Source organism: Erythrolamprus reginae, chromosome 1 (assembly GCF_031021105.1).
Source record: "Erythrolamprus reginae isolate rEryReg1 chromosome 1, rEryReg1.hap1, whole genome shotgun sequence".
NCBI lineage: Eukaryota > Metazoa > Chordata > Lepidosauria > Squamata > Dipsadidae > Erythrolamprus > Erythrolamprus reginae.
The window spans coordinates 72,762,042-72,788,373 of NC_091950.1; the positions used below are offsets into that span (position 1 = coordinate 72,762,042).

Sequence of the window (26,332 nt, forward strand, 5' to 3'; positions counted from 1 at the left end):
TGCCTCTGCCTGAACATCCTAAACGTAATATATTTGGACCCAGATTGTGCGCAGGCGGGGTGGGCGGGCAATATGCTGACTCTGTAAACTGCTTAGAGAGGGCTGTAAAGCACTGTGAAATGGTACGAGGGTCGTCCAGAAAATAATGCACCACATTTTTTTTCTTCGACAATTATTTATTGAACACAATGAAATTTACACACAAGAAAGAATGATCTTTCTTCGATACTCCCTATTTTTCCACGTAATCTCCATCCCATTCTATGGCCTTCCTCCAACGAGACCCAAGGGCATGTATGTCCTTGTTCTGGTCTGCAAATCTTGGAGCTCTGCCGAACTGTCTTCTAATGGCCTCACACTGTGTGCCCAGCGACTAACCGTACTTGTTAACTGCAGATTGTCCATAAAATGTACACAAACGTTTGTGAATGTTCCCAACAGTTTCTTTCTCCACAGTGAGAAATTCAATGATGACACACTGCTTTTAACGTAGAACACTTACAGGCGCCATTTCAAAACACGGCTGCAGCTACGCTATCTATCTGAAGAAACACAAAATTTACACACACACTCCTGACAATTCAAATAATGTATATTTAAAGTTTTGCATTTGTATCATTACTGTAGGCTGAGAAAAAAATGTGGTGCATTACTTTCTGGGTGACCCTCATATATAAGTTTAAGTGCTATTACTATTGTTATTAATTTAAAAAACAAAACAAAATGGCATAAAAGAGTGAGGTCTGCTGTTGAGGCTCATTCAAAATGGCATTTGTAAGTTTCAACAACTATTATTAGACAAAGAAATAATTTATTTTTTGAAAGTACAGGTATCAGCCCTTTCTTTGTTCTTGATGGATGCTAGATGAATGCTAAAGATAAGTTAAAAGCTAGCAAATAAATATGGGCTCACCAGATCCCCAAAGCTTCACATTCACAAAACCATCTCCATGTATTTTCAAGTTCATTGTTAAGCAAGACAGTTGAACCAACACTTAGGAATTGTACACAATGGATATTCATTAGGGCTAATTGAGCCACCTTAGCATAAAGTGTTGAAAGTGGCAATGACCTTAGGATTAAAAAAATCACGGTAGAAGCTCAAACCAAGATGAATTGGATGAAAGAGAATAGACTGCTGATGTCTGAAATAATTCTGGGGTTGAACTTGACAATTCAGATTGGTGTGCAGTCAGGTTTCTAAAAAACAGTCTGAAGAATATGATAGAGTTAGGTTCAGAAATAACTGCTGACACAGGATCAGGATCAGAACAAGAGTTATATTAAAATCTCAAAGATCTAATACAGGAATCTCACTTGCCCTTAATCTGGTTTTCCCAGTTCAGTTTTTAATGTTTGCCAATATTTCAGAAGGAAACTCCAAACTATTTTTTTTTTTTGCTAGATGAACTGAATGGCATGCATATTTGCCCTGATCTGGATAAAGAGATTGTGTGTGTGTGTGTGTGTGTGTGTCTAACTTCAAATTAGTTGTTGATTCCTGATGACTGCCTGGACAAGTCTCTGTAGTTTTTCAAGTTTTTCCAAACTGGTTTGCCATTGTCTGCTTCCTAGGGTTGAGGGAACGACTGGTTCAAGATCACCCAGCTAGTTTCACCCTAAACCAGGATTAGGACTGAAGTCTTCATATCTCTAACTTGCTGTCTCAACCATTACACCAAACCTGATCTCTCAAACTGGGCATTATCCACAGGAATTTATCTATCCTCGTAAACTGGACTTTAATGCAACCCAGTCATGCAAATATGCACACTCCTTATTATCTCCCAAGGCTTTCCTGGGACAGTATATTCTTGCTCTCGGTTTCAGCAGATTTCTTCAAGAGGGGATTATGAAAAATATTTACTGCCTGAAATGTTTGTGCTGCTATAACCCCGGCATTAATGCTCCATCCCACATTTTCATGATCGCTTGGGACAAAATGAAAGGAATGAGGGTATGGGGAATATATGTGTGTGTCTGTGTTTATGTATGCATGTAAGTATATGTATATATATCTATCTTATCAGAAAAAATATGTTGCATGTATGTATGTGTATATGTGTGTGTGTATACACACACACACATACACACTGCTAAAAAAAAATAAAGGGAACATTTAAACAACACAATGTAACTCTAAGTAAATCAAACTTCTGTGAAATCAAACTGTCCACTTAGGAAGCAACACTGATTGACAATCAATTTCACATGCTGTTGTGCACATTCAACTTTGTACAGAATAAAGTATTCAATGAGAATATTTCATTCATTCAGATCTAGAATGTGTTATTTGAGTGTTCCCTTTATTTTTTTGAGCAAGATAGATAGATAGACAGACAGACAGACAGACAGACAGACAGATCAATCTATCTATAATATCCCTTCATTTTCAAGTTCTGCAAAAATATGTTACACATACAAATATATATTATACACATATATATGCAACATATTTTGCTGGTACTAGGTAGGTAGGTAGGTAGGTAGGTAGGTAGGTAGGTAGACAGACAGACAGACAGACAGACAGACAGACAGACAGATAGACAGACAGACAGACAGACAGATAGATAAAGTCTCTGTAGTTTTTCAAGTTTTTCCAAACTGGCTTGCCATTGTCTGCTTCCTAGGGTTGAAGGGACGACTGGTCCAAGATCACCCAGCTAATTTCACCCTAAACCAGGATTAGGACTGAAGTCTTCCTATTTCTAACTTGCTGTCTCAACCATTACACCAAACCTGATCTCTCAAACTAGATAGACAGATATTCGGAGAAAGCCCGAGTCCATCCAGGTGAAGGGAAAAAGACAGCTCCGGCGCGCTTTCCAGTTTTTTGGGTGGCTGACGTCGGCCGTTCCCAACAAGAGAGGGCACGTACAAATCCCAGACTCCCTCCTCTCCCTTGCACGTCCAGCACTGCCCGGGAGTTTTCCGTGCGCTCCGTTGGATCTCGCGTGTTCCCAGCCCGTGTCCCCGAGGGATGGCGGGGGAGGCGGCGGCACGAGAAGGAGGCGGGACCGACGGAGGGCGGGAGGGCAATGTGCCGCTCGCTCCCATTGGTACGTGTGCACGCTCCCGAGCGGCTTGTCCTCTGGTATCCGGTAGTGTGCGGCGAAATATGACATTTCCCGCACGGGGCCGGCTCGGGCAGGGCCACACGCAAGAGCAGCTCTATGCCGTCGCCCTGATAAGGCGATGCCGGCCGCCAGGCGGATCTGACTTGCCCGCAAATGGCCTCGGGCAGGGAAGCAGCCGTGCAGCCTCCGACCGAGCTCAGTGGCGACTCAGTAGAAAGCATGAGGAAGATTTTCATCGGTCACCCTGAAAACGGCGAGGATGGGGACCGAAAGGAGCAGCCGGACGGGCCGGCGAAGGGCTCCCCGGGAGCTCTCCTCTCCCCCGGCCACTCGGGCGAAGTGCGAGTAGCCGAGGGCGCTTTGCCCTCCTCCGGCCCTCCGCCGCCTTCTAAGCGGGCGCCCGTCCGGGAGCACCGCCGAGATGCTCAGAGGCTAGTCTTACACTATATAGTGCCTTGCATGAACTCCTACGGGTTGTGCGTGGTAGACCATTTCCTGGGATCCCGGATAGGCGAGAAAATCTTCCAAGAAGTCCTGGCTTTGCACCTGAGTGACAAATTCCAGGACGGAGCCCTGGCGAGTCAGAAACTGGGCAGCAACAAAGCCATCCGCGGGGACAAGATCTTGTGGGTAGAGGGCAGTGAACCAGGCTGTGAGAACATAGGCTACCTCCTGAAAAAAATGGATAAGCTGATCGTGTACGCAGATGGGAAGCTGGGGCATTACAAAATTAGAGGAAGACACAAGGTTAGTAGTTTCAGTATCCAGGACTTTGGTTCTACACTTACTACCCACAACTTTCCCAAAGTTTCTAATCTCGCTGTCACTTGAGAATCTGAACTCTCTTTAGGCTGTGCCGTTCTGGTCACCCTTGTATGCTTGTTTGTCTTGGCATTATTTTTCTCTTTGAAATAATCCCCCAGCCGTTTCGCTTATTAAAATACAAGTTTAAAGGGTCGAATCCCCACAAGACGTAATACGAGTTAACACGCGATTTGATTTCCGAACCGGACACGGAAGGGGTTATCATCGCAACCATCAAGAGCGAAATTCTTCTGTCTTTCTTTCAATTTCACTTTCCCCCCTCCGGAAACGTACAAATAACACTTCATCGGAGGTACATCTCGGAAGATTTTCGTTCCAAAAGTTTCATCCTGTTGAATTTTTTTTAAAAAATATTGTTACGCAGCAAGAGCCGGGTGCGTTTGCTTTTTTTTTTAAAATTAACATTGCATAGGTGAGATGAGGGTTAAAAATCGTAGGAGCTTCTTTTGGACGCAGAATCTGCAACTTACAATGTTAAATACGACCAAAGTCGCTTATTAAAATAATCGTTGGGCGTCCGATAAAGGCATTGCCTGCAGAAAGTCAGGTATGTGTGTGCGGGGGGGGGGGAGACGCCTTCCGGGGGAAAAAATGCTGAGCACTTGCAAACTCTCGGTTAGGTTCAGTTCAGTTGCCAAAAAGAAAACTCCCCTGTCACTTGCGCGTTTTACACCCTTCGCCTCCCGTTTGTTTACATTGGCCTGTAGTATGTGACCCGCTGGAGAAGCGTACATGCTGAGGTAAAATTCCTCAATGGCGGAGGCCACGCCCCCCTCGGAGTGTGGTCTTCAGGCCTTGGCAAAGCCTCGAGCCACGCCTCCTAACAGCCACGCGGCCCTTCGGCTCTTCTCCCTCGTCCCCCACGCGGCAATTCCAAGCCGTATAATTTCGGCGGGCGGTGGGGGAGGGAGGGAAGGGTTGGCTGGGAGCGCCCGTCCGAAAGCCACGCCTCTCGTCTCTTCGTTGATTGGCTGCGTCCACGCTGCCTTTGGTTGGATGTGTGGGCGCGCGCGGCGGAGATTGTTTTCTGGGGCTTGGGGCTCCGCCCACACGTGCCGCCGGCTGTAGAAGTTGGGAACACATCCTGCACGTAGCAGACGTATTAAATCAGAGGGGCGGGGGGCGCCGTCGCATCTGCTTGCCTTGGTGTGAATAAATTGGAAAAGGAGTTTTTCCTGGACGTGTCCCCCCCTCCCAAAAGAGGGAGTGATCCCATCAGCCGAAAAAGGGGAGGTGGGGCGGGGGGAGTTGTTCACTTCTCACACTGATCTACACCGATAGCAAAGAGCTTCAGCAATTGTCCGTCGGCCAAGGTGTGACTCTCTACAATAGGTGGAGGGCAGCCCCAGGGAGGGAGGGGGGGAGTAGCGGAGTCGCCCTTCATTATTCCATCACCCAGCCTTGTTTGGGTCGCCGGGAGTGGGCGAGAAGCGGAGACGGCGACCGCTGGCTGCACGGAAGACCTGAGTATTAACTTCGGCAAAACTTTTTTTGAGCGCTCCGCTTTCGTCGCTTCCCTGACACGCATCGAACTCCTGCCTAGTTGCGGTTCTTTGACACCTAAGGGTTAAATATATGCTTTAAGTAGGGCCCCGGTTCGTTTTGTTAAGAATAACCCGATACCCGAACCGCCTCTGGGAACCAATCCGATGCACGATTGCTCTTTTTGGACCTTATTCTTTAGAGGTGAAACAAAAATCAGTCGCGCTACTGAAATGCTATTGGGCGATATTATGAGATTAGACTTGGAAAAAATCGCCCTGGACTACATTGTGCCTTGCTTGCGCGATATTGGCTTTTGCTACTTGGACAGTTTCTTGGGCGAGATCATAGGGGACTGCGTCTTGGAGTGTGTGAAACGGATGCATTATAGAGGGGAGTTGCAGGACGGTCAGCTGGCCGGCCAGCGCCAGGGCATCTCCAAAAGACACTTGCGAGGAGACCAGATAAAATGGATCGCAGGCACCGAGGAAGGATGCGAGGCCATCAGCTTTCTCTTGTCGCTGGTAGATCGGCTGGTGATGTTTTGTGGCAGTAGATTGGGGAAATACTATGTCAAGGAAAGGTCCAAGGTAAGAGCTTTAAAAATAAGATCGGTTGCTTGACTTGATTGATTTTATTACATCCATTCCACTATTGCTCCTGGAATTGTGATCTTAAAAGTGCCACATAGAGGGCCATTTCAGTCTCTCATTTTTAAAAAAATCTTGAACTTTATCATATAAATAAGATCCATTGTGATGTCTAAGTCAGTTTAACAACTTTGTATATCTAACTATTGCATGTGCTAATGAATGAATGAATGAATGAATGTATGTATGTACAATTTGTGAAGTTAAGTTTAGTAAGATTATTACAATTGTAATACCAGTCCTGTAATAAACCTGTAAAGGTTTTCTGGTGCTGCTTTAGACAGCACCCTTACTTTGTTAAAGTTTGCAAAAGTCTGCTTGAACTAAACTTGAGTTTGCTCACTGTGCTCAGATATCAAGTGTTTATCAAGATACTTTAGTTTTTCTTGCAGGATTAACTTTATTATCTTTCTAATTTATTCCAATACAATCCACTGCACAATACATAAATCCACTGAATACATAAACAAAATTCATAGTGATTAATAAATTAATTGATACAGCAGAAGGTTTGTGCCGGAGAGTTAATAATTCTTGGCGTTTGAAGTTTGCTTTAATGTTACTCTTATACCACTTCAAATTTTTATTAACCTGAACCAATGGATGTTTACTCATCATAAGTACCGCTTAGTAAATGTATTTAGAATTACTGACATAGAACACTCTTTGTCATAGAACACAGTGCTTAGAAAGGTTAATAATAATTTATTAAATTTATTACAATGATCATACTGGTGTAACAGAAAGGCCTGCCCTAGTAGCCATATGAGTATTTTTCCCCTTGTATCAAACTTTATTCATAAAGAATTTTTCAAAGCAAATTACTAGAAAAGTGAATTTTGTTACTTAAACCTTTAAACAAAATCAAAATAGTACTAAAAAGCTGTCTCTTTCTGCTAGACTGAATGAAACAGAATTTCTAAAGCGTTTTTTTCTGTTAGTGTTTTAATCTACAGAATATAAAATTTAACTTTTCTAAAGATTCATTATTTAGGGTCACAGATGGAACCCCTGATCAGAATTTTATCTACATGTATTTTTTCTTCTTGACAATTAATATTCCAAAGCGACAGGTGTAAGCACACTTATCGTGGACAATATCCCATTGAATTCAGTATGAAAGGTGCTTAGAAGTATTATGGACAGTATGTGCCTAAGTACTCAACCTATTATCTACAGTGTAAAGGTTTTCTAACCAACCAACCAACCAACCAACCAACCAACCAACCAACCAACCAACCAACCAACCAACCAACCAAAAAAAAAAAAAGTCTGCTTACATATAGTTGATTCCCCACAGGGAACCTTGAGAAAACTACTTGCCTTGAAAAAATGGTTGAATGTCTAGAAAGCCAAGTTCTTGTCATTTGGTTTTCAGGTTAATTGAGTTGGTTATTTGCAACAATTCACCCATCTGTCACAACACCTTGCCGATGAGAGGAGATTCAGTAAATCTTCATTATTTTAAAAGGTGCTGTATCATGCACACATCCTCCTCAGATCGCAGTGTTTACATTGGTGAAACGTGAATAAATATAATAATTCCAAATCCATTCTACATCTGGCTGGCTCTGGGACTAAGCAGTAATAATAATATATTAAACTTGTATTCTTCACAAATGGCAAGATGCAAAATAATAAAAAACGTAAAAAGGTTATCTACTTGCAATATTATAATGCCTAATACAGAAAAGACTCTCAATTTCATGTTCTTCAAATCACTTTCAAAATGTAAATATACGGTAGCTGTCATAGTATATAGCTGATCTTTGCCCTGTAGAAACTATACATTAATGTTCCATGATAGTAAATTCAAACTTCATCTATCCAATTGACCTAATTATAGCCTAAGGATAGTGCAGAGTTTGTCATGCTGGCTAGCCCTAAAAACGGAAGGGAAGAGAATGTCATTCAAGATGTAAATAATGCATATTACCACAGGGCGTTCCTGATTTCCTTAGCATGCTGACAAAATGGCATGGTCATATCCTCTGGTCACAGTGGTGCACTTTCTACCACCCAGTGCCTTCTTGTTGTGTTGGGATGACAACTAGAAGTCTCAGGCAGGATGGCAGAATATTAAATAGAATCTCAACTATAAAATGTAAGGGGTTATGACTTCATTTTAATCCAAGTATTTTTTAATGAACAACATTTGAAAGACATATCTAGGTTTTGCTTAAAGCTATTCCCAGGGGGTGAAATTTTAAGAAGAATCAAATGTACATTGCAACCGCAGGTTGTTTTATAGTTATATTAGAAATTTATTACATTTGCACTAGAAATATTTAACTACAAAATTTTGCAAATTTAAAACAATTGTTTTAAATGAGCTATGGTCTTGGGAACAAGCATCTTTGGACTTGGTAAGATTTAGTTCTGTCTAGATACACCTGGCATTTATTTATTTATTTGTCAAAACATGTACAAGATAGCAGGTATTGGTATGAACATAAACAAAAGCAGGTAGAGGTAAACTTGGACAATAGAGCAGTAAGACAGGGATGGTAGGCACAATGGTGCGCTTATGCACGCCTTTTAATGTTTTATAACATTGTATAGTTATAAAACTAATCTGGAGTGTTTATGTAAAACCAGTATTAGCAAGTAGCAATTATGGTAATTTTTTCTATTTCAAAAAACCAAGCATAAGCAAGTATAATATTTGTTACTAAGAAGCAAAGTTGAAAGCATGTGTCACATTGTTCTTAGTCTTAAACAGACTAAGATAACATTTTATGCAGGCACAGAAGTCAACATTTCCTATTAAAGTAACTAATAAAAACAAAATAATTGTGCCCTGATCACCTAATCTTAAATTTATAGTCCATTGGTTTTACATATTGCTATATGCTAGTTTAAAAAATGCTGGGCAGGTATATTTTATTTCTTTATTGCATTTATATCCCATCACAATCAAAAGTGAAACTTGGTGGATCAAATGCTTTTGGTTGGTTTTCCCTTGGCATTAACTGAAATAATGTTGGCATGTTAACAAATCCTAGGAGAACATTAAGACTTGCTTGCGTGCGTTTGTGAAGAAATCTAATTGTATTTTAGAAAGCTACACCATGTTTTTAAAACTTGGAGTGCACAAGGGTACAATTGCAGTACCTTTTAACTTTTCATCTAAAGAATTGCCAAATTCTAATATCTCACATAATAGCTAATAGTTTATCGTGCATTGATATAATACTACTTCTTTTGCCAAGTCAGAGGAAAAGTACAGTAGTCCTTGACGTTTGCCCACGATTGAGCCCATATTTCAGTTGCTAAGTGAGACAGCTGTTAACTGAGTTTTGCCCCATTTTACAGCCTTTCTTGCCACAGTTGTTAATTGAATCTTTGCAGTTTTTAAGTTAGTAACATGGTTGTTAAGTGAATCTGGCTTCCCCATTGACTATGCATGTGAGGAAGCTACAAAAGATGATCCCATGACCCTGGGACTGTAATAAATATGAACCATTTACCAAGCATTCAAATTTCGATCATGTGACCATGGGATGCTGCAACAGTCATAAGTGTGAAAAATGGTCATAAGTCACTTTTTTTGGTGCCATTGTAACTTTGAACGGTTACTAAACAAATGGTTCTAAATTGTGGACTACCTGTAGTAAATATAGATAAGGTCTGTAAGATGTAAGCAAGATTTTAAGACAACTCAGTTGCACTGAATCAAGTGAATGAGAGATTATCATAATTCTCATCTCAACTTCAGTACATCAATTTGTGGAAACCTTATTTTGAATCCAACTCATAATGACTGTTTCTCCTCAAAAGATCTATAATTTCAGAAGTATGAATGTGTTTCTCTTCTGGGCTTAAAATTTAGCAGCAATGTGAACAAGATTGCACTGCTGAAGACTTAACACCTTTGAAACTACTGTTGTTTATTATAAATCCCAAAAGGGTTTCCTATTTGGAAAGCAGCATTGCAAGTCATTTACAGTAGATGATCCTGGAAAAATATTCACAGTTTGTCTTTCTGTTTCTAACCAAGGACGTGTGTTATTGCCCCGTATTCATCAAACAGGATCAAAATCACTAGAATTGTAAATAGAACACAAAAATCATATCAGATGAATTCAGCTTTGGCAGAGATCCCGGAGCCGATGCTATAGCTTTGTATCAAAACTAATGTTTTTATTATATTTGTCAAGCAACTTTAGTTGATATTATTTTCAGGTACAGGTTTTTGAGTAATTTTATTTCTTGCTTCTTGTTTTGCCTTTTTTTTTTTTAAACAAAAATAAGGTGTTATACTTTTTCAGTTTGATGTACTTTCCCGCTTCTATGTTTTCTGGATTTTTTTTAATGGAAAACATGGTTTTCACATTATCTTTCTAACAGCATTTTTAAAAAGTGAAATACAGCATAGGTCAGTGATGGCGAACCTACATATATGGTTCTGCTTGCCGTCACGGACATAGGTGATTTATTTAGTTCATTGTGTCTGTATCATGCATTGTCCATATTTTGCCAAAGGTTGCAGTTTAAATATCACAGTGCTATTATATTTAATAATTGGGGCATCGGTTTTATTCCAAGGAATCTTCAAAAGAAATAGATTATGAAAAATATTCTCTCATCTTAAATCAACAATCTAATTTAACTTGATTTAAGCTATGCGAACAATAGAACATAACAGAATAGAATAGAATAGAATTTTATTGGCCAAGTGTGATTGGACACACAAGGAATTTGTCTTGGTGCATATGCTCTCAGCGTACATAAAAGAAAAAGATACATTTGTCAAGAATCATGTGGTACAACTTAATGATTGTCATAGGGGTCAAATAAGCAATGAAGAAACAATCAATATTAATAAAAATCTTAGGATACAAGCAACAAGTTGCAGTCATACAGTCCTAAGTGGGAGGAAAAGGATGATAGGAATGATGAGAAAAACTAGTAGAATAGAAGTGCAGATTTAGTAGAAAGTCTGACAGTGTTGAGGGAATTATTTGTTTAGTAGAGTGATGGTGTTCGGGAAAAAAACTGTTCTTGTGTCTAGGAGACCTAAGGAGACAAGGAGACCTAACTCTAGAATTCTATGGAAAAAATAAGAACACTGTTTTGAAAATGCTTTTATCTAGTTGTGTGGCAAAAGCAACATCCCATTCTGTTAATAACTTCATGCAAAAGTTAGAATAATTAATTTGGATTAAAGAACATCTATATAATGGTGTAAATTTTCAACTGCTCTTTCTTATATTTTAGTCATAATCAGTGGTGGGGTGCTCCTTATTTGGCCTGGTTCTAAGAACTGGTAGCGACGGTGGCGGGAGGCTCCACCCAGCCCCCTGGGGTGTTTTGGCGCATGTGTGCAAGCACTCACTACCCAGTAGCAAAGCGTTTTAGAACCACTACTTATCATAATGTTCTTGCGAAAGGCAGAGTTTAAAATATAATGTTATTGTAGAATGACATTTGCTATATAAATAATTGAACAATATAGGTCAGCAGTCTATATAGAAGCCTTGGCCTGAACTGTGATAGAGTACACATTTCTGAGAGTATGTATCTTCTGGCTGGGAAGTAGAAGAATCTTTATGAAGACTGAGAATCCATATTTTGTGGATATCATTTGAGGAGAGATGATATCCACAAATTTCCCACATTTTACATGTTTCTCATCTCATCTTTCTGCTCCATAAATGATTCTTTATCTATCATGCACTTAAATGCCCTATGGTTTTGTCTGGATTCTTGTATGCCAGGTATATCAGTCCTTTTAACATTATTTTTTCTTGAAATCAAAATATAGCTGCAGGTTTTCCTGGGTAGATCTGGGGTTTTCTTTTTCCCATTCTGGGGTTTCCAGTAATTTTTTGCACTTTGATGGAAATGGGCTTATCTCATATGGCATCTTTTTCCTACTGTGCTTAGCTCTTATCTTTGGTCTTTGCAATGCTTAGATGTTTTTTCCCCAGATAGTGAGTGACTTCCTGTCTCTGATTAGTCTGTCTGTCACCTCCAGCACACAGAATTTGCATCTTTTGGTCCATGAGGATGTCGGCATTAAAATGAAAAAAATTAAATTAAAATAAAGATAATTTGAAAAAAATCCCTATTGTATTCAGAAGAAAGTTCATCCAACTAATATGGGTAGGATTAGAGTCATTTTTGACACAATGGATTCATGAAAAGGATTCATATAATTGGGTTTATGGTATCTATATTAAAGTGGAATGAAATGAATGACATTCTGTCTGGGTGTCATTCCCTTCTGAAGTGATTTCTCTCCATTCCATAAAGGAAATTATGTATGTTCAGAGATGGCAAACCTTTTTTGGCTTGGGCGCCAAAAGGGTGCGCGTCCACACAATAGCCTGAACGCACGTGCCCACACACATAATGCAACGCCCTCCACCCACATTCATGTGCACAACCCCCGTGCTGCCCCACCGTGCATGTGTACAACCCTGTGCTGCCCCCATGCATGTGTACAACCTCTCTGCATGTGCACAGGCCTCACTGAAGCCTCTGGACTTCCGGTAGGCCTGTTGGGCCGTTTTTCACCATCTACAGCGGTGTTTCCCAACCTTGGCAACTTGAAGAGATCTGGACTTTAACTGCCAGAATGCTGGCTGGGGAATTCTGGGAGTTGAAGTCCAGATCACTTCAAGATGCCAAGGTTGGGAAACACTGATCTACATAGAAACATAGAAGACTGACGGCAGAAAAAGACCTCATGGTCCATCTAGTCTGACCTTATACTATTTCCTGTATTTTATCTTACAATGGATATATGTTTATCCCAGGCATGTTTAAATTCAGTTACTGTGGATTTACCAACCACGTCTGCTGGAAGTTTGTTCCAAAGATCTACTATTTCAGTGCTTTTGATCTTTCCCACAACTAATTTCAGATTGTGTCCCCTTGTTCTTGTGTTCAATTTCCTATTAAAAACACTTCCCTCTTGAACCTTATTTAACCCCTTAACATATTTAAATGTTTCGATCATGTCCTCCCTTTTCCTTCTGTCCTCCAGACTATACAGATTGAGTTCATTAAGTCTTTCCTGATACGTTTTATGCTTAAGACCTTCCACCATTCTTGTAGCCCATACAGGCTTCAGAAAAGCCTCCTGAAGCCTGGGCACGGCAAAAAAATGACCAAATGGGCCAACTGGAAGTTCAGAAATTAACTTCTGGTTGGCCCATTGGCCCATTTTTTGACATCCCCAGGCTTCAGGAGACTTTCTTGAAACCTGGAGATGTCGAAAACAGCCAAAAAGAAGGCTGAAAATCAGCTGGCCAGCACACGCATGCATGCTGCAACTGTCACAGGTCAATGCTTCATGTGCCATCAGATATGGCTCTGCGTGCCACCTGTGGTACATTTGCCATAGGTTCACTATCACTGCCATAGTTGGAATTGTAGTAAAATTGAGCATAGTGAACATTTCAGTATAACCCACATTTTGCTTAAACTATGGTTATTGGATAAATTGTAGGACGTGCATAATATATATAAAAAAAGCAAATGATGTTTACAGCATAGTACAGGCATAACTGAGCATGGTTTCTCAAAAGTCTGTGTCCATATAATGTATTCCTCTGAGCCTTAAAATTCTCCAAACCCAGACAAATCATTTTATAGTTTAGTTTGTGTGAACCTACAGTTCACATTCTCGCCCAATGCCTTGTGGTGCCTGATACTCTGGTGCCTAGAATTCCTCATCTATGTGCTGCACACTTACTACCTGGGAAATCTGGGAGTTACAATCTCCTTATATCTGGAGAATATTAGAGTGGATGGACATTGGTTGCCTAAGCATGGGATAATCTACTTATTATAATTCTTTTCAACCCCCCTCCCGAAATGCTTTCAAAATGAATAATGCATGAAAAATATCCCTAATGAATGGAAAGACATGGATGTTCATTATGCTGATTGATGTGAACAAGTGTATCTGCTGAAAGGCAAACCTGTTTGGTTGGAAAAGGAATTCCAGGTGTCTAATTGAGTTTACAAATTTCATTGGTATCTTTATTTCCTTCTTGAATCAGCTGCTTCAGTAAATGTCATTCTTCTTTCATAAGCTCATGGGCATAAGTAAATGAAAAAATCTGGAATGTGCTAAGGGGAAACAGTTTATGCAGAGATCTTTCATCTTAGGTCAGACAGCAGTTAATTGTGTCTTCATAGCAAGTGAAAATTAATAGTTCTGTTGTTTTACATTCTGGTTGTTTTGGGCATGTTATATACTGAATAAAAGATGGAATAACTTTCCATCTTCTTACATAGATATCCCTGTGTTTTTTCCCCATCACATGTCTTTGTTGGGCATTCTTAATTAAATGTGAACTGTTCTGCCTGCAATATTTGAGTGGTGAAAATAGTTAGCAGACTATCATTTGGTTACAATCTAGCAAGTAATCCCTGGTTTTCATGAATTTGAGAATTCAATTTACTGTCTGTTGTGGCTGGCTCGCTTCCGGCTGCTTTGGTCACGGACTTTGAGGAGAATGAACCTGGTCCATCTGTGTATCATAGGCCAATGTGTTTACCAGAGTAATCGGACAGTGAGAGTGAGGGAAAGTTAGGGTCTGAGGAACCTCCAGAGACTGCAGTACCCCAAACTGTGTTAATAAGGAAGTCAGATGAGGGGGATATTGTGGACCCAATATCAGACGCTAGGGTAAGAAGAATGCGTGGGAGACAATAATATCTCCAGAAACGTAGATCTAGGTGTTGAATACTTCTGTGCACAGCTTGTCATCAATGAGAGTATAAAAGGGAGGATAATGAGAAACCCGCAGGCAGAAGTTCAGCGTTCCTATATGGAGAGAGAACTAGCAGCCGAAGAGTCTCTCTTAAATCCTTCTGCAATCCTGAATGCCTGGTTTTTGCGGGCATTTGTGAGTACCTATCAATACTGAGAACTAATGACTTGAATTTATTACTTTATGGTGGATGCTTGTTTTGAACTGTGCTGATAACAGGGAACTTTTGGCAAGTCGGCCTGACTTTCCTATGATTTCATTGCTGTTTCTAGCACATTTCTTTATAAATAGACAAATATACATAGTGACTGTGCTTTCGAGTCTTCATTGGGGATAAATTATTTCTAATTAACAGGGCTGGACAGAACACCATCCAAGATAGCCAGTTGAATAGCATATGAAAAAATTGTCTCAGCACAGGTTTCATATGAGATGTTCATCTTGAAATCACTGAGCATATGTGGCATATATAATAGTGATTGAACAATTTTGTGTCATCTCATTTTTATAGGGGTTTGCATGAAATACAAGATTTTCTGCATATGGTAAAAATAAAACAACTAAAAAGCTATTTTATTGCATGCTGTCTATGCTACCTGAATATAGTAAAATAAAAATCTATTCATTCTTTATTTTTATATATATTTGAAATGAAACAATAAATTTTAATATAAAGCTTCTAGGCCTGACCCTGTTCTGTTCCAGCTATGGATTACAAAGAAAGCAACACATATAAAGTCTGTGCATACCTTAGTTTACTAATTAAGGACGACAAATGAGCTTTCTTAGTAGATGTCAAGCACAAATGCAGTTTAAAACAATCTTTTCTGAACACTGACTATTAACAGCCTCAAAATAATAACTCAATTCCACAAAATAATAACTCAATTCTGAGTAACAGCAATCTTACAGTGGTTGGCAAAATGCCCAGAAGCAATTTGCAGGAAAAATGCCAAGACAGAGAAAAAGACATAATCAGATGTTACTGGAATCAAGACATGAAGAAATATGAACATAGTTGTTTCCTGCAAATTGGCTCCTTCGTTGTCATCCCTTAAATACGCTAGTGTAGTGGCCGATTAACCCCAAGCTTTATTCCTGAGGAGACCTCCTCTTGAGGATCCCTATCCTGCCTTTTGGCAGCTCTGCGTGCCCATGCATTGAGAATAGGTCCGTCTTCTTCCTCTTCACTGATGGGAGCTTCTGAAGGTTCTAAAGGCCCTGGCTGAATCTCCACCTCTGGCACTGCATCCTCTCCAGCCTCCTCACTCTCCAACTTGGGTGCCAGTTGTATAGGCTGCTGGTGCATCATCTCATCAGCCTCTTTGCTGTCGGAATCAGCTACCAGCTGCACAGGCTGCTGGCAAGCCGTAACAGACCCTAAGGAAAGTAACTGTTTTTTATAGAGCATAATAGCAATAGTACTTAGACTTACATACTTCACAGTGCTTTTTTGCAACCCTCTCTGAGTGGTTTTCATACAGTCAGCATATTGCCCCCAACAACCTGGGTTCACATTTTAACAGCCTTGGAAGGATGGATCAACCTTGAGCTGGTCAGGATTGAACTCCTGGCAGTGGGCAGAGTTAGCCTGCAACACTGCATTCTACCAGTGCACCAATACAACTCTTATATGATTGTTTTAATATCATAACAATGTTTAAGTCGATGCTGAAAATTAAGAGAAAGAGTCCAGCTGCACCGAATGAACATTATTCAATTTTTTAAAAAATATGATATTTTCTTTGACTATTTACTTGGGATAATACATAAAAATGAATATTTGGTTTAACCTATCCCTTTCATCGCCATAAAAATTAATAGCAGAGGGATTATTACAAAAACAACATGATAAAACCAGTAAAGCCTCATTTTACTAGATTTAATGTATGAATTTATTAAATTTAATATTATTTTAAAAAAAACTATCTTCAAGAAGTAAATATCTGAGAATTTGTAAAAAATATTCTGAATGGTAAACCTTGGCTTATAATATTTTATATATGTATAGCAAAATAAGGCCTCCACATGTGTTTTTAGAATCTCAGGAAAATATCTTCCAGGTAGACAGGTCAAAAAACATATTCTTCAAGGATCAGTTGAAAGTATACTTTATTGAGATAAGCTTTAGTAATGGGTTCTTGAAAGCACTCTATGTTTTTCTTTCTCTCCCTCTTATATTATAGGGGGTTACGGCAAAGCCAATTTAAGTGTCTTTCTAATATATTCGTTTTTAGGGCTGAAAACATGCTTTTGTAACTGTTGCTGTGCAATTTCTTCAAGGTCATCTCTGAGAAACTCCACACTACCAGATTAAGGAGACCATCATAGGAAAAGTAAGGTGCTCATCTCAATCACCTAACTGTTGGGGTCAAGGAAAGTGGCTTTGTCATTATTTAATTAATGTTAGGGATTGACCATCAAGTGCCAAATCTTAGATACTTTGTACCTTTATGGGGAGTTTGCTTTTGATCTTTAGAGATTGAAATGTCTTGGGTCAACCCTATGATAATACCTGATATGTTAGGTTGACTTTTCACATGAAAAGGCAAAAGAAAATCTGCAGCGACACCCTTCACTATGATTTGTAGTCTGGGGCATTGAGTTACATTATTCATCATCCATTGTGCTTGCAGGTGTATGCAAGATCATTTTGTTTTTTATCTTTGAAGACTATATATATATATATATAGACCAATGGTGGGTTGTAAAATATTTTGCCACCTGTTTGTGTGCGCTCTCATGCGTGCAGGTGATGCTTCTGCACATGCACCAAAGCATCCAGGGCGGGTGGGCAGAGCCTCCCACCACTGGTGCTACCAGTTCTAAGAACCAGTCCGAACTGGGAGCAACCCCCACTGATGTAGTATGTGTCTTTCCCTCTCTCTGGAGGGAGCTGGGACCTTTGAGAGGGAGTTTCTAAGAGCCAGCTCTTTCTAACATTTGGAAAAAAAATCCTAACCTCAGAAAGCCCACAAAGGGAAGGTCAGGGTTGACTCAAGTTCCAAAGAATGCCAAACGCCCATTCCAGCCTTTTTTGTATTTGTTTGTGTAGGACACTTATTCCACATTCTGCTGTCTGAGAGACAATTCCCATTTGGAGGGGCAGAGCTATGCTTTCTTCTATTTCATTCCTCCTTTACCAACAACAAAACCAGAAAGGGTCTGTTCTTTTTAATCAATCAATTACTTTGACATCAACACACTCTGCTTCAGCTTTATAATTTTGCCCCCCTAGGCTCACCTTTCTCAGTTATAGTGACTTCCAAACAATAGCCAGCGTTGGCTGCTGCTTGTCTTCCTTATACCATTAGGAGTTATTTCTTCTCTAGTTTATAGCAATTTAAGGTTTAATACGTGTTGCTATTTTTCCCGTTAATGTTCACTGGACCAGCATATTAACTTACATAGGTTTCTATCTCATATAACATATTTGCTGCTCACATTCCTACCTTATCTTTATGATATTATATGAAATATAGGCAACAGATGCTGAATTCTTGAATTTTTGGCAATCTAAATTAGAAACTTTGCCAAAGGTCACATTCATTGTCCAGGACAGCTGTCTGTCGCCTTTGCACAATTTTCTGCCCCATCTACTTTAATAATTGGATGCAGCAATGATCTTAACTGGTTGACTGATCAGAAAATCATGACATTTGAATTCCACATTACTTTTACCTTTTGTTTTCTCAAAAGCATCAGCATGCAGAGTTTAATGGGCAATGAGAGCAAAGTTGCTGTAGTTTAGAGACTCAAGTCAATATCCTCTTTGTAGTTGGCCATCCTTCCTTTTAGCTGTCACAGGCATTGTTCCATAATAGGTTTCGCTGAAAAAAATTACCACTTGCTTCTGTAAGAGTGGGAGTAAATTCCTGCTGAACTTATACAGAATCAGAGTAATAATGTGTTGCAACAAAAGTAATTTTTGACAATAAAAATCAATTGCATTTACAGCAGTTAATACGGTCATTGAAATACCGTGGTTGTTTCACTAATTATAATGTTTAGCTACAACAGGGTGTTTGGCAGCATTAAGTTTAGATTAGGGACAATTTTATAGCTCCAAACAGGCCTGGTTTGATTTTTAGGAATATTGTATCTACGAGGTACGGTAGTATAGATTGTAGAAAGCACAGCACAAAGAGACATATAAATGCCTTGTGTTTGCTGACAGATTCTGGAAGCATATCAACAATTGTCAGATTCCTATATTACAGAGCAAGGTCTTCATGTGGTAGGCCCTTCTGCCCATGGGGAAACTTTTGCCTATCAAAAATTGGAGCTTTTTGAAAAGTCCCCTTTAGGCTTTCAAGGAGCTATTCTGTGAAATGAGGGCTTAAATAACTCTAGGAAACAGGGAGAACATCTTAAATGTGTGTTTTGTCCTTCTCTAAATGGTGACAGATTCTGGATGGCTTGGATGCTTTTGTGCTTTTAGTGCAATTATGAAAATCTGGTTTTAAAACAAAGAAGCAGTCAGTACAGTACAATTACAATACAATACACCCAGTTGTTTATTATCTGTAAAGTTTGGCCCCCATATATAGTCAGGAGCCAGGACGAGTCTTTTGTGTTGTCTTATTATGTCTTCACAGGAATATTTTCAACACTGAGGGTTGAATCGGTGTTTTTTTCCTCTTTTTTTTTTACTATAGTGTCACCTTGATATTTAAACAGAATGTAAGAAAGTCTTTGTAGACAGTTTAATATAACAATGCTGTGGTTGACTGCCTCTTCTAATGCATCCTGTTTTTAACCTAAACTGGAGGTAACTGTAGCTTAAATATCTAAAACACAGTTCTTATTGTCAGATGGTGGCAGCATCTCTCTAGGTTCCATATCCAAAGGACAAAACCATATATATTTATATATCTCCATTTGAGGAAAAAAGCTGTATCTGTTGAAGAGAAAAATAAGGTGTGGGGAGGGGGGGGGGTCATTGCTTCTTGGGTTAGGAGATTAATACTCTTGCTTTCTTCGTGTAGCAGTTTCCAGCATGATCGATGAACTAGGAAATAATCAGGGTTCCTCCAGGTAGGCTATACATTTTAAGGCATTTATTTCTCATTGATTACTTGGGTAACACCAATGAGCCATTGATATAAATCTCATTGCATTAGCAACAGACCTGACCCCCCTATCTGGTCTGTCTGCTGGTCTAGAGTCTGCTTTTATAGCACAGGTTTAGTACAGTTTGTAATTGAAGTAGAAGTTGATGATTAACTATCAATGTGCCCATTGTTCTGAAGTTTGTGTGTGTGTGTGTAGTGGAAAATCTTATATAGCTCTGAGAAATGCTTTTTCCTGATCCCATTAGGAAGGGCCAAGCCACCTAATATCAGGGTGAAGATCTGAAGTGCAACACTTTAATTTTTATCCTAGGAATGAATGACAATAAATCATTTACATAGAGGGAGATAAAGAGTTGTCACTGCAAGAATTGATATGTGTAGACATTGTTCCTTGTCTGCCTATGTTTATCCTGGATTTTTTTTTCTTGGCCCCTGTTGTGGTTAGCTCTGGCCCAGCTCCTGCCCCAAGGAATGTGGAGGTGGATGTGGGGAAGACATCCACATGCCGCAGGCCTGTTTTGCTCCCAGTGGAATCTGCCGACGAAGTCTCCTCTGACCAAGGAGGCATGAGTGACAGGGAGGAGGAGAGTTTGGCAGACATCCCAGGAGGAGATCAATCATCTGTATCATCCCTAGATTCTGAACAAGAATTAATGACACATCCACACATGCGTAGAGTGATGCATAGGAGACAACAACTGAAGGATTGTTACAAGAGAAAATGAGGCCACCTGTGGTTGGGTGGGGCTGCTGTAATTAGTGCTACAGATAAAAGTGCAGCCTGGTGTTTTAGCCTCATGGCAGTTTATCTGATTCATTGTTTCGTCAAGATCATGGTTTTTGTGCTGTTCAAGATTGTGTGTGAACTCTCTGGACTTTAGAATTGGACTCAATTTCCCAGTTATTGGGTGAGAAATTGGATTGCATTTAACCTGTGCCTTGTGTGTATCAGAAAATCCCTTTGACATTTAAAAAGGGAGCTTTTTCTGTTTTTCTGTTTATAAAAACTTTTGGGTTTTCTTTTTATCGTGTGGTGTGTGTCTTCCTGGATTAATTACCCTGTAATTACGGGCGGTTGAAGCACGCTGGCAGAACATCCCCATAAGATCAAGAGGGTGCCTTATGACTAAATTTAACAAAGTAGACCACACTCTACTTCTTGGTAAAATAGAAAAATGTAGAGCAGTACATAGCATCACCACCATATGGATTTATAACTGGCTGACCAATCGCCTTCAATGTGTAGTCCTAAATGGAATTGCATTGACATGGAGGCAAGCAAGCAGTGGGTTACCTCAAGGTTCTATTTTAGGTCTAGTACTCTTCAACATCTTCATAAATGATTTAGATGAAGGCGTAAAAGGAGACTCAGCAAATTTGCAAATAACACCAAGCAGTGTGCTGCAGCTGCAAAAGAGACCAATGCAGTTCAAGGCTGCATTAAGAGAATCAATATGATATGAAATGTTAGTACTGGTTTCTACTGCACTGGTAAGACCGCACTTGGAATACTGAATCTAATTTTTGTTACCACGATACAAAAAGTTGTTGAGATTCCAGAAAGAGTTCAAAGAAGAACAACAAAGATCATTGAGGGCTGGAGGCTAAACCATATGATGAATGGTGTGGGAAGTGGGTATGTGTGGTCTAACAAATAGAAGGACTGGGGGTGACATGATAACAGTCTTCCAGTATTTGAGTGGTTGTCACAGAAAGGAAGGGGTCAATCTATTCTGCAGAGTACCTGAGGGCAAGTCAAGAAGTAATGGAAGGAAGCTTAACAAGGAGATTCAGTCTAGAATTAAGGAAAAATTTCCTGTCTGTGAGAACAATTTATCAGTAGAACAGCTTATCTCCAGAAGATGTGAGTGCTCCGTCCACAGTGTCAGATGTTTTTAAGAAGAGATTGGACAGTCATTTGTCTTGAATGTTTGAACAGAGGGTTGGACTAGAAGAGCTACAGGGTCCTTTCTGTGTTATTCTGTGTTCTTTTAAACTTTTGATATTTTATCTCACTAAGCACCAGCAACTTGTGTATAATGCAGGTCAGATGAAATTGGTCCCTTCCTACGTACCCTTAAAAATTCTAAAACAAATCTATTTGAAATTTACTTTTTAATTGGGCTAGAAAACCTGAGTGGAATAAATATAAGAAATTGGGCAGGGGGCACGGGACGGGACCTGAGTTCTTCGGGATTGGGCAGCATATAAGTCGAATACAATAGATAGATAGATAGATAGATAGATAGATAGATAGATAGATAGATAGATAGATAGATAGATAGATAGATGATAGATAGATAGATAGATAGATAGATTGATAGATTGATAGATAAATAGATAAATAGATAAATAGATAAATAAATAGATAAATAAATAGATAAATAGATAGACAGATAGACAGATAGACAGACAATGAGCAGAATAATCAACAAAAAATGTAAGTAACTATTCTGAGTTTCAAAATGGGAAAAGAGCTTTTGGGAAAAAACAATAAGACTCCAGAAACTTTTATCATTAATATAAAAAATATGTAAATAGTGAGGTGTTCTGAAGGTGTTCTGAAGTTAAACAAGGGAAGGACAATCCACAGTTCCTTCCTAAAAGTTTCATATGTGTTATAGTTGTACCTTCCGGTATTGTATGTATACAGAATCTCATTTAGATGTTGCATCCCATTTTCAAAATGCTAATGAATGAGGGCGTGTATGCGTTCTGCCTTTCTATGGATAGAGTTGTTTGCAGAATATTTGTGTACATTGCAAACATAAAAGTTTTACAATTTTTAAAGGCTGTAATTATAGTGTGTAATTCGGTATCAGGCTTTGATAGATTCAGTAATCATGGCAATGGCTCAAATACTCTTTCCAGAATCCGTTTCTGATTTACTTTTAGGCTCCTGTTACCTACCTACTGAAAAACCACTTGGTTCTCACCTCTGAAGCAATTATATCGAGGAAACCTGTGAATCATGTTTTGTATTGATATTGTATCCGTATCTTGAAGATTTCTGATTTGAGCTTCTAGGATTGTCATTTTGTTACATTTTCATATTTGGGTGCTCTGTTTCTCTGTGCATCTGAATTGTGATGTCTGGGGGTATGATACTTCAGCATATCTGTATAATGCTACTCACTTCTATGTAGCAATCAATGAAGTGCTTCCTTCCTTTCTCACCATCTTGACTGGATGCTTATTGTTCATGTTGAGACTACTTTTGATTCCTCCTTGGGTGAACCACCGCAGCCACTGATCATGCTCATGTTACTTTTTAAACTACCATGGGTATGTCAGTAAATAAAAATCATTCTTATTGGCTAGGTGCATTCATACTAGCTATTATTGTCCCCATGAACGGTTAGTGTAATCTGTATTTAAGAGTTTAATACGGATTTCATATGAGGTGCTACCAAGTTTGAAGTATTTCAGAGATGTTCTCTGTCAGGAGCTCACAAGCTTCTCTTATGTTGAAAATCATTGTTTCCATGAGACTTCTGTTCATGAACCTCTTTCTTGTTTCTAATATTACTCAGAAGAACAAAGGTTGCCTATTGCAGTATCGAGCTGTGATGTCTGTAGGATTTGCATGTACCATTGGCCAGATGGTGGGTGAAGTGGTGCTCTACAAGCCCACTCCCTTTGAATCATTGACACACATGTACAAAAAGAGCAGTGTTTAAGACTCCATCCACCATCTTGCTGAGGTTAATGATCTTTGTAGGTATCATTGATCAGAGTAGAAATGAAAATCTGCCTGTAACAAGTAGGTTACCTTTTTCTACTGAATAGAAATTGGATGAAGAAGACATAATGTCCAGGCATCACAAAATGTATTTCTATTTCTGAGTAAGCCTACTGAGAAAATTGGTCTCAACTACAGGCTGCCAGAGCAAGTTTTCACCCACTAGCAGATTGAGTTAGAATGAAGGACTTGATCTGGAATTCTTCTGATATGGTAATAACAACCATTTCTCTCCTGAATTTTTGGGAGCAGAAGGAGAAGAGGGTTTTTTTTTTAAATTACAATATAGTAGCAACCAAAATAAGTAAAAGAAACAAAAGGAAGGAAGAAAGAAAGAAAGAAAGAATAGTCCAAACATATCCTCACTTTCTGAAAACAAGTAATACAGGGAGGGAGGGAGGGAGAGAGAGAGAGAGATTACATATATGAAAGATCCATGAAAAATTAGGCCTGGCTACAGTAGGACCAAGTCCAGGGATACTTATTTGTATGATATAAGCTATTTCCATTGATTTCAGCTAAGACAGAGAAATGGAGAAAGAGAGGAGGAATTTTTAAAAAATGTTGCCATTAGTTTTTTTGTACAAATTCAGAGGAAGCAAGTACATGTTTCCATGTTTCAATATTCTGCATTCAATTGGTGGGCTGCAAAAAAAAAAGAGGCCATCTTCTCTTAGAGGAGAGAGGTAGACTTCAGAATGAACTACCCATTCTCCTTTGTCATGCAGATGCATTTATTTGAAGCATTTATATTCCTTTTTTTTTTTAGACTGAAGGGCTTTTGGACTGACTTAAAGAAGATTAAAAACAAAGGCAGCCTTGCTTTAGGCTTTTAATTTAAAAAAAAAGATAAGAGGAAAGAAAACTGGATGGGAAGGAAACAGGAGAAAAAAGGACAAGAAGAATATTTGGTTGCAAATATTTCATAGTTTTTATCTAGATTAACTTGAAATGAAGCTCCTTGGGTTATTTTATGTTAACCAGGTGGTCAATTTCAGCCTGATGCTGAAAATGAGGAAGATGCTTCATATGGCTATACAGTATTGAGAATGCATTTTTAGATTCCTACAAGGCTGAGTATCCCATGCTGAGTATTAACACTGAGTACATTGGGCACTCTTTGGTGGATCTTGTCCTGAGTTTATACCTGGTCATAGTTTCCACCTGCTAATGCAGCAGAAGCTGCAAGTCCAGAGAATCTTTGGGTCACAATATATGCAAATAAATTAGTATAAACGACATGATTGGAGCTTGCTATTGGTGGTTGCTTATAAACTGCTGTATTATTTGTCAGTTTATAATGATGTCCTTAGATAAATGTTGCTTTTTTTGTCAATACAGTACTGGTCCCCAGATGTTCCTGTTGCTATAACCTGCTAGTGTTGCCACTAACTGTCCTTTACTGCTTATATCACAGCATGTATCACAACTAATTATATACTGTATATCTAATGGACATTCTGACATCTGTAACTTTATGGATATTCTTGTTGGACTATAGTTTGGCCCCAGAATGAGAACTAGTTGGAAGACCAGTATGCCCCATTACTCATAATGTATATTCCTTTAAAGCATCAATGTCTGCAGGATCCAATCTCAGTCGGTCACTGAGACAAGAGATTTAGTCTTCCAAGCTTTCGGACTTGTGCTGGAGCCAGTGATGGGCTCCTACGGGTATGGTCAGGTACGCAGAACCAGTGGGAAAATTTTGAATTTTTTTCTTTTTTTCCCCTTCTGGGTTCTGGGTTTGTTTTTCATATTGCAGTAAATGAGGTTGAATGAGTATAATTTTAGAACAGCTTGTGCGTGTGTGTTTGTACATACACATACAGTTTATTTAGTATATAATGTATATTTTTGTGTGCCTGTGTGTAATATGTATGTACACATATGGCATATATACATAGAATTAAATAGGGTTTTTTTTGGATGTCCAGTAATAGTAAATAGATAGGGAAATTGTATCTCTTTGAGGTGAGGAGAGGCCAGGCACCCTAACACTAACCCTTGACGTGAGTGACGTCCAGTTGGCCACCTTTAAGCCAGTCACATGACCTTTACGCTGCCCCCCGTCACATGATTGTCAAGCCACCCCCATCTGGTCATTTGGCCGGCAAGCCGCACCCACAAAATAAGCCACATCCACAGCGTGGTAGTAAAAATTTTTGCAGCCCTTCACTGGCTGGAGCCCATCCTCAGGGCAGATACCCCTACGTATGTTCTGTTGAGCTCTCTGGTAGAATCCTCCCAAAAATGCACAGATACAATTTCAGACACACACACATTTGAAAATTCAAAACAATGTTCTTTATAATGAAAATTCACTTAAAGCAAGCCCTCTTTTGGGATAGCAAAGAGCACTTGTCTCCAAACAAACTGGTAATTTGTACAAGTCCCTTATCAGTTCTGTGATATTTAGCTTGCAGCTGTGAGGCAATTCACAGTCCTTCTTTTTTCACAAAGTGAAACACACTTTGCCCTGGTTTAGTTTCAAAGTGGGGAAAAATCAGCACACAAAAGGTCCAAGTCAGTAAAGCAGTCATGAAACACAACGATCAGATAATCCTCCACAATGGCCAAACCCACAGGCTGCTCTTTATAGCAGCCTCACTAATTACCACAGTCCCACCCAACCACAGGTGGCCTCATTTTCTTTGATAATAATCTCTCAGTTGTTGTTGCCTTTGCATCGCTCTCCGCATGCGTGGCTGTATCATTAACTCTTGTTCTGAATCCAAGGAGGAGCTAG

At 39.4% G+C, this 26,332-nt stretch overlaps 1 protein-coding gene across 2 annotated transcripts in view; it reads left to right on the top strand.

The window, feature by feature from the left end:
* Positions 1–3,055: 3,055 nt before the first annotated feature.
* The window catches only part of EGLN3 (egl-9 family hypoxia inducible factor 3), a 44,628-nt gene continuing 21,351 nt past the window's right edge, over positions 3,056–26,332 (top strand). The window contains exon 1 of one of the 2 annotated variants that reach the window (XM_070755755.1): positions 3,056–3,824. In XM_070755755.1, the coding sequence (XP_070611856.1) occupies positions 3,231–3,824 (594 nt within the window). In that variant the 5' untranslated portion in view covers positions 3,056–3,230. Of the gene's footprint in view, positions 3,825–4,966; positions 5,975–26,332 lie in introns of those variants that run through there. The other variant, XM_070755764.1, reaches the window with a different exon arrangement.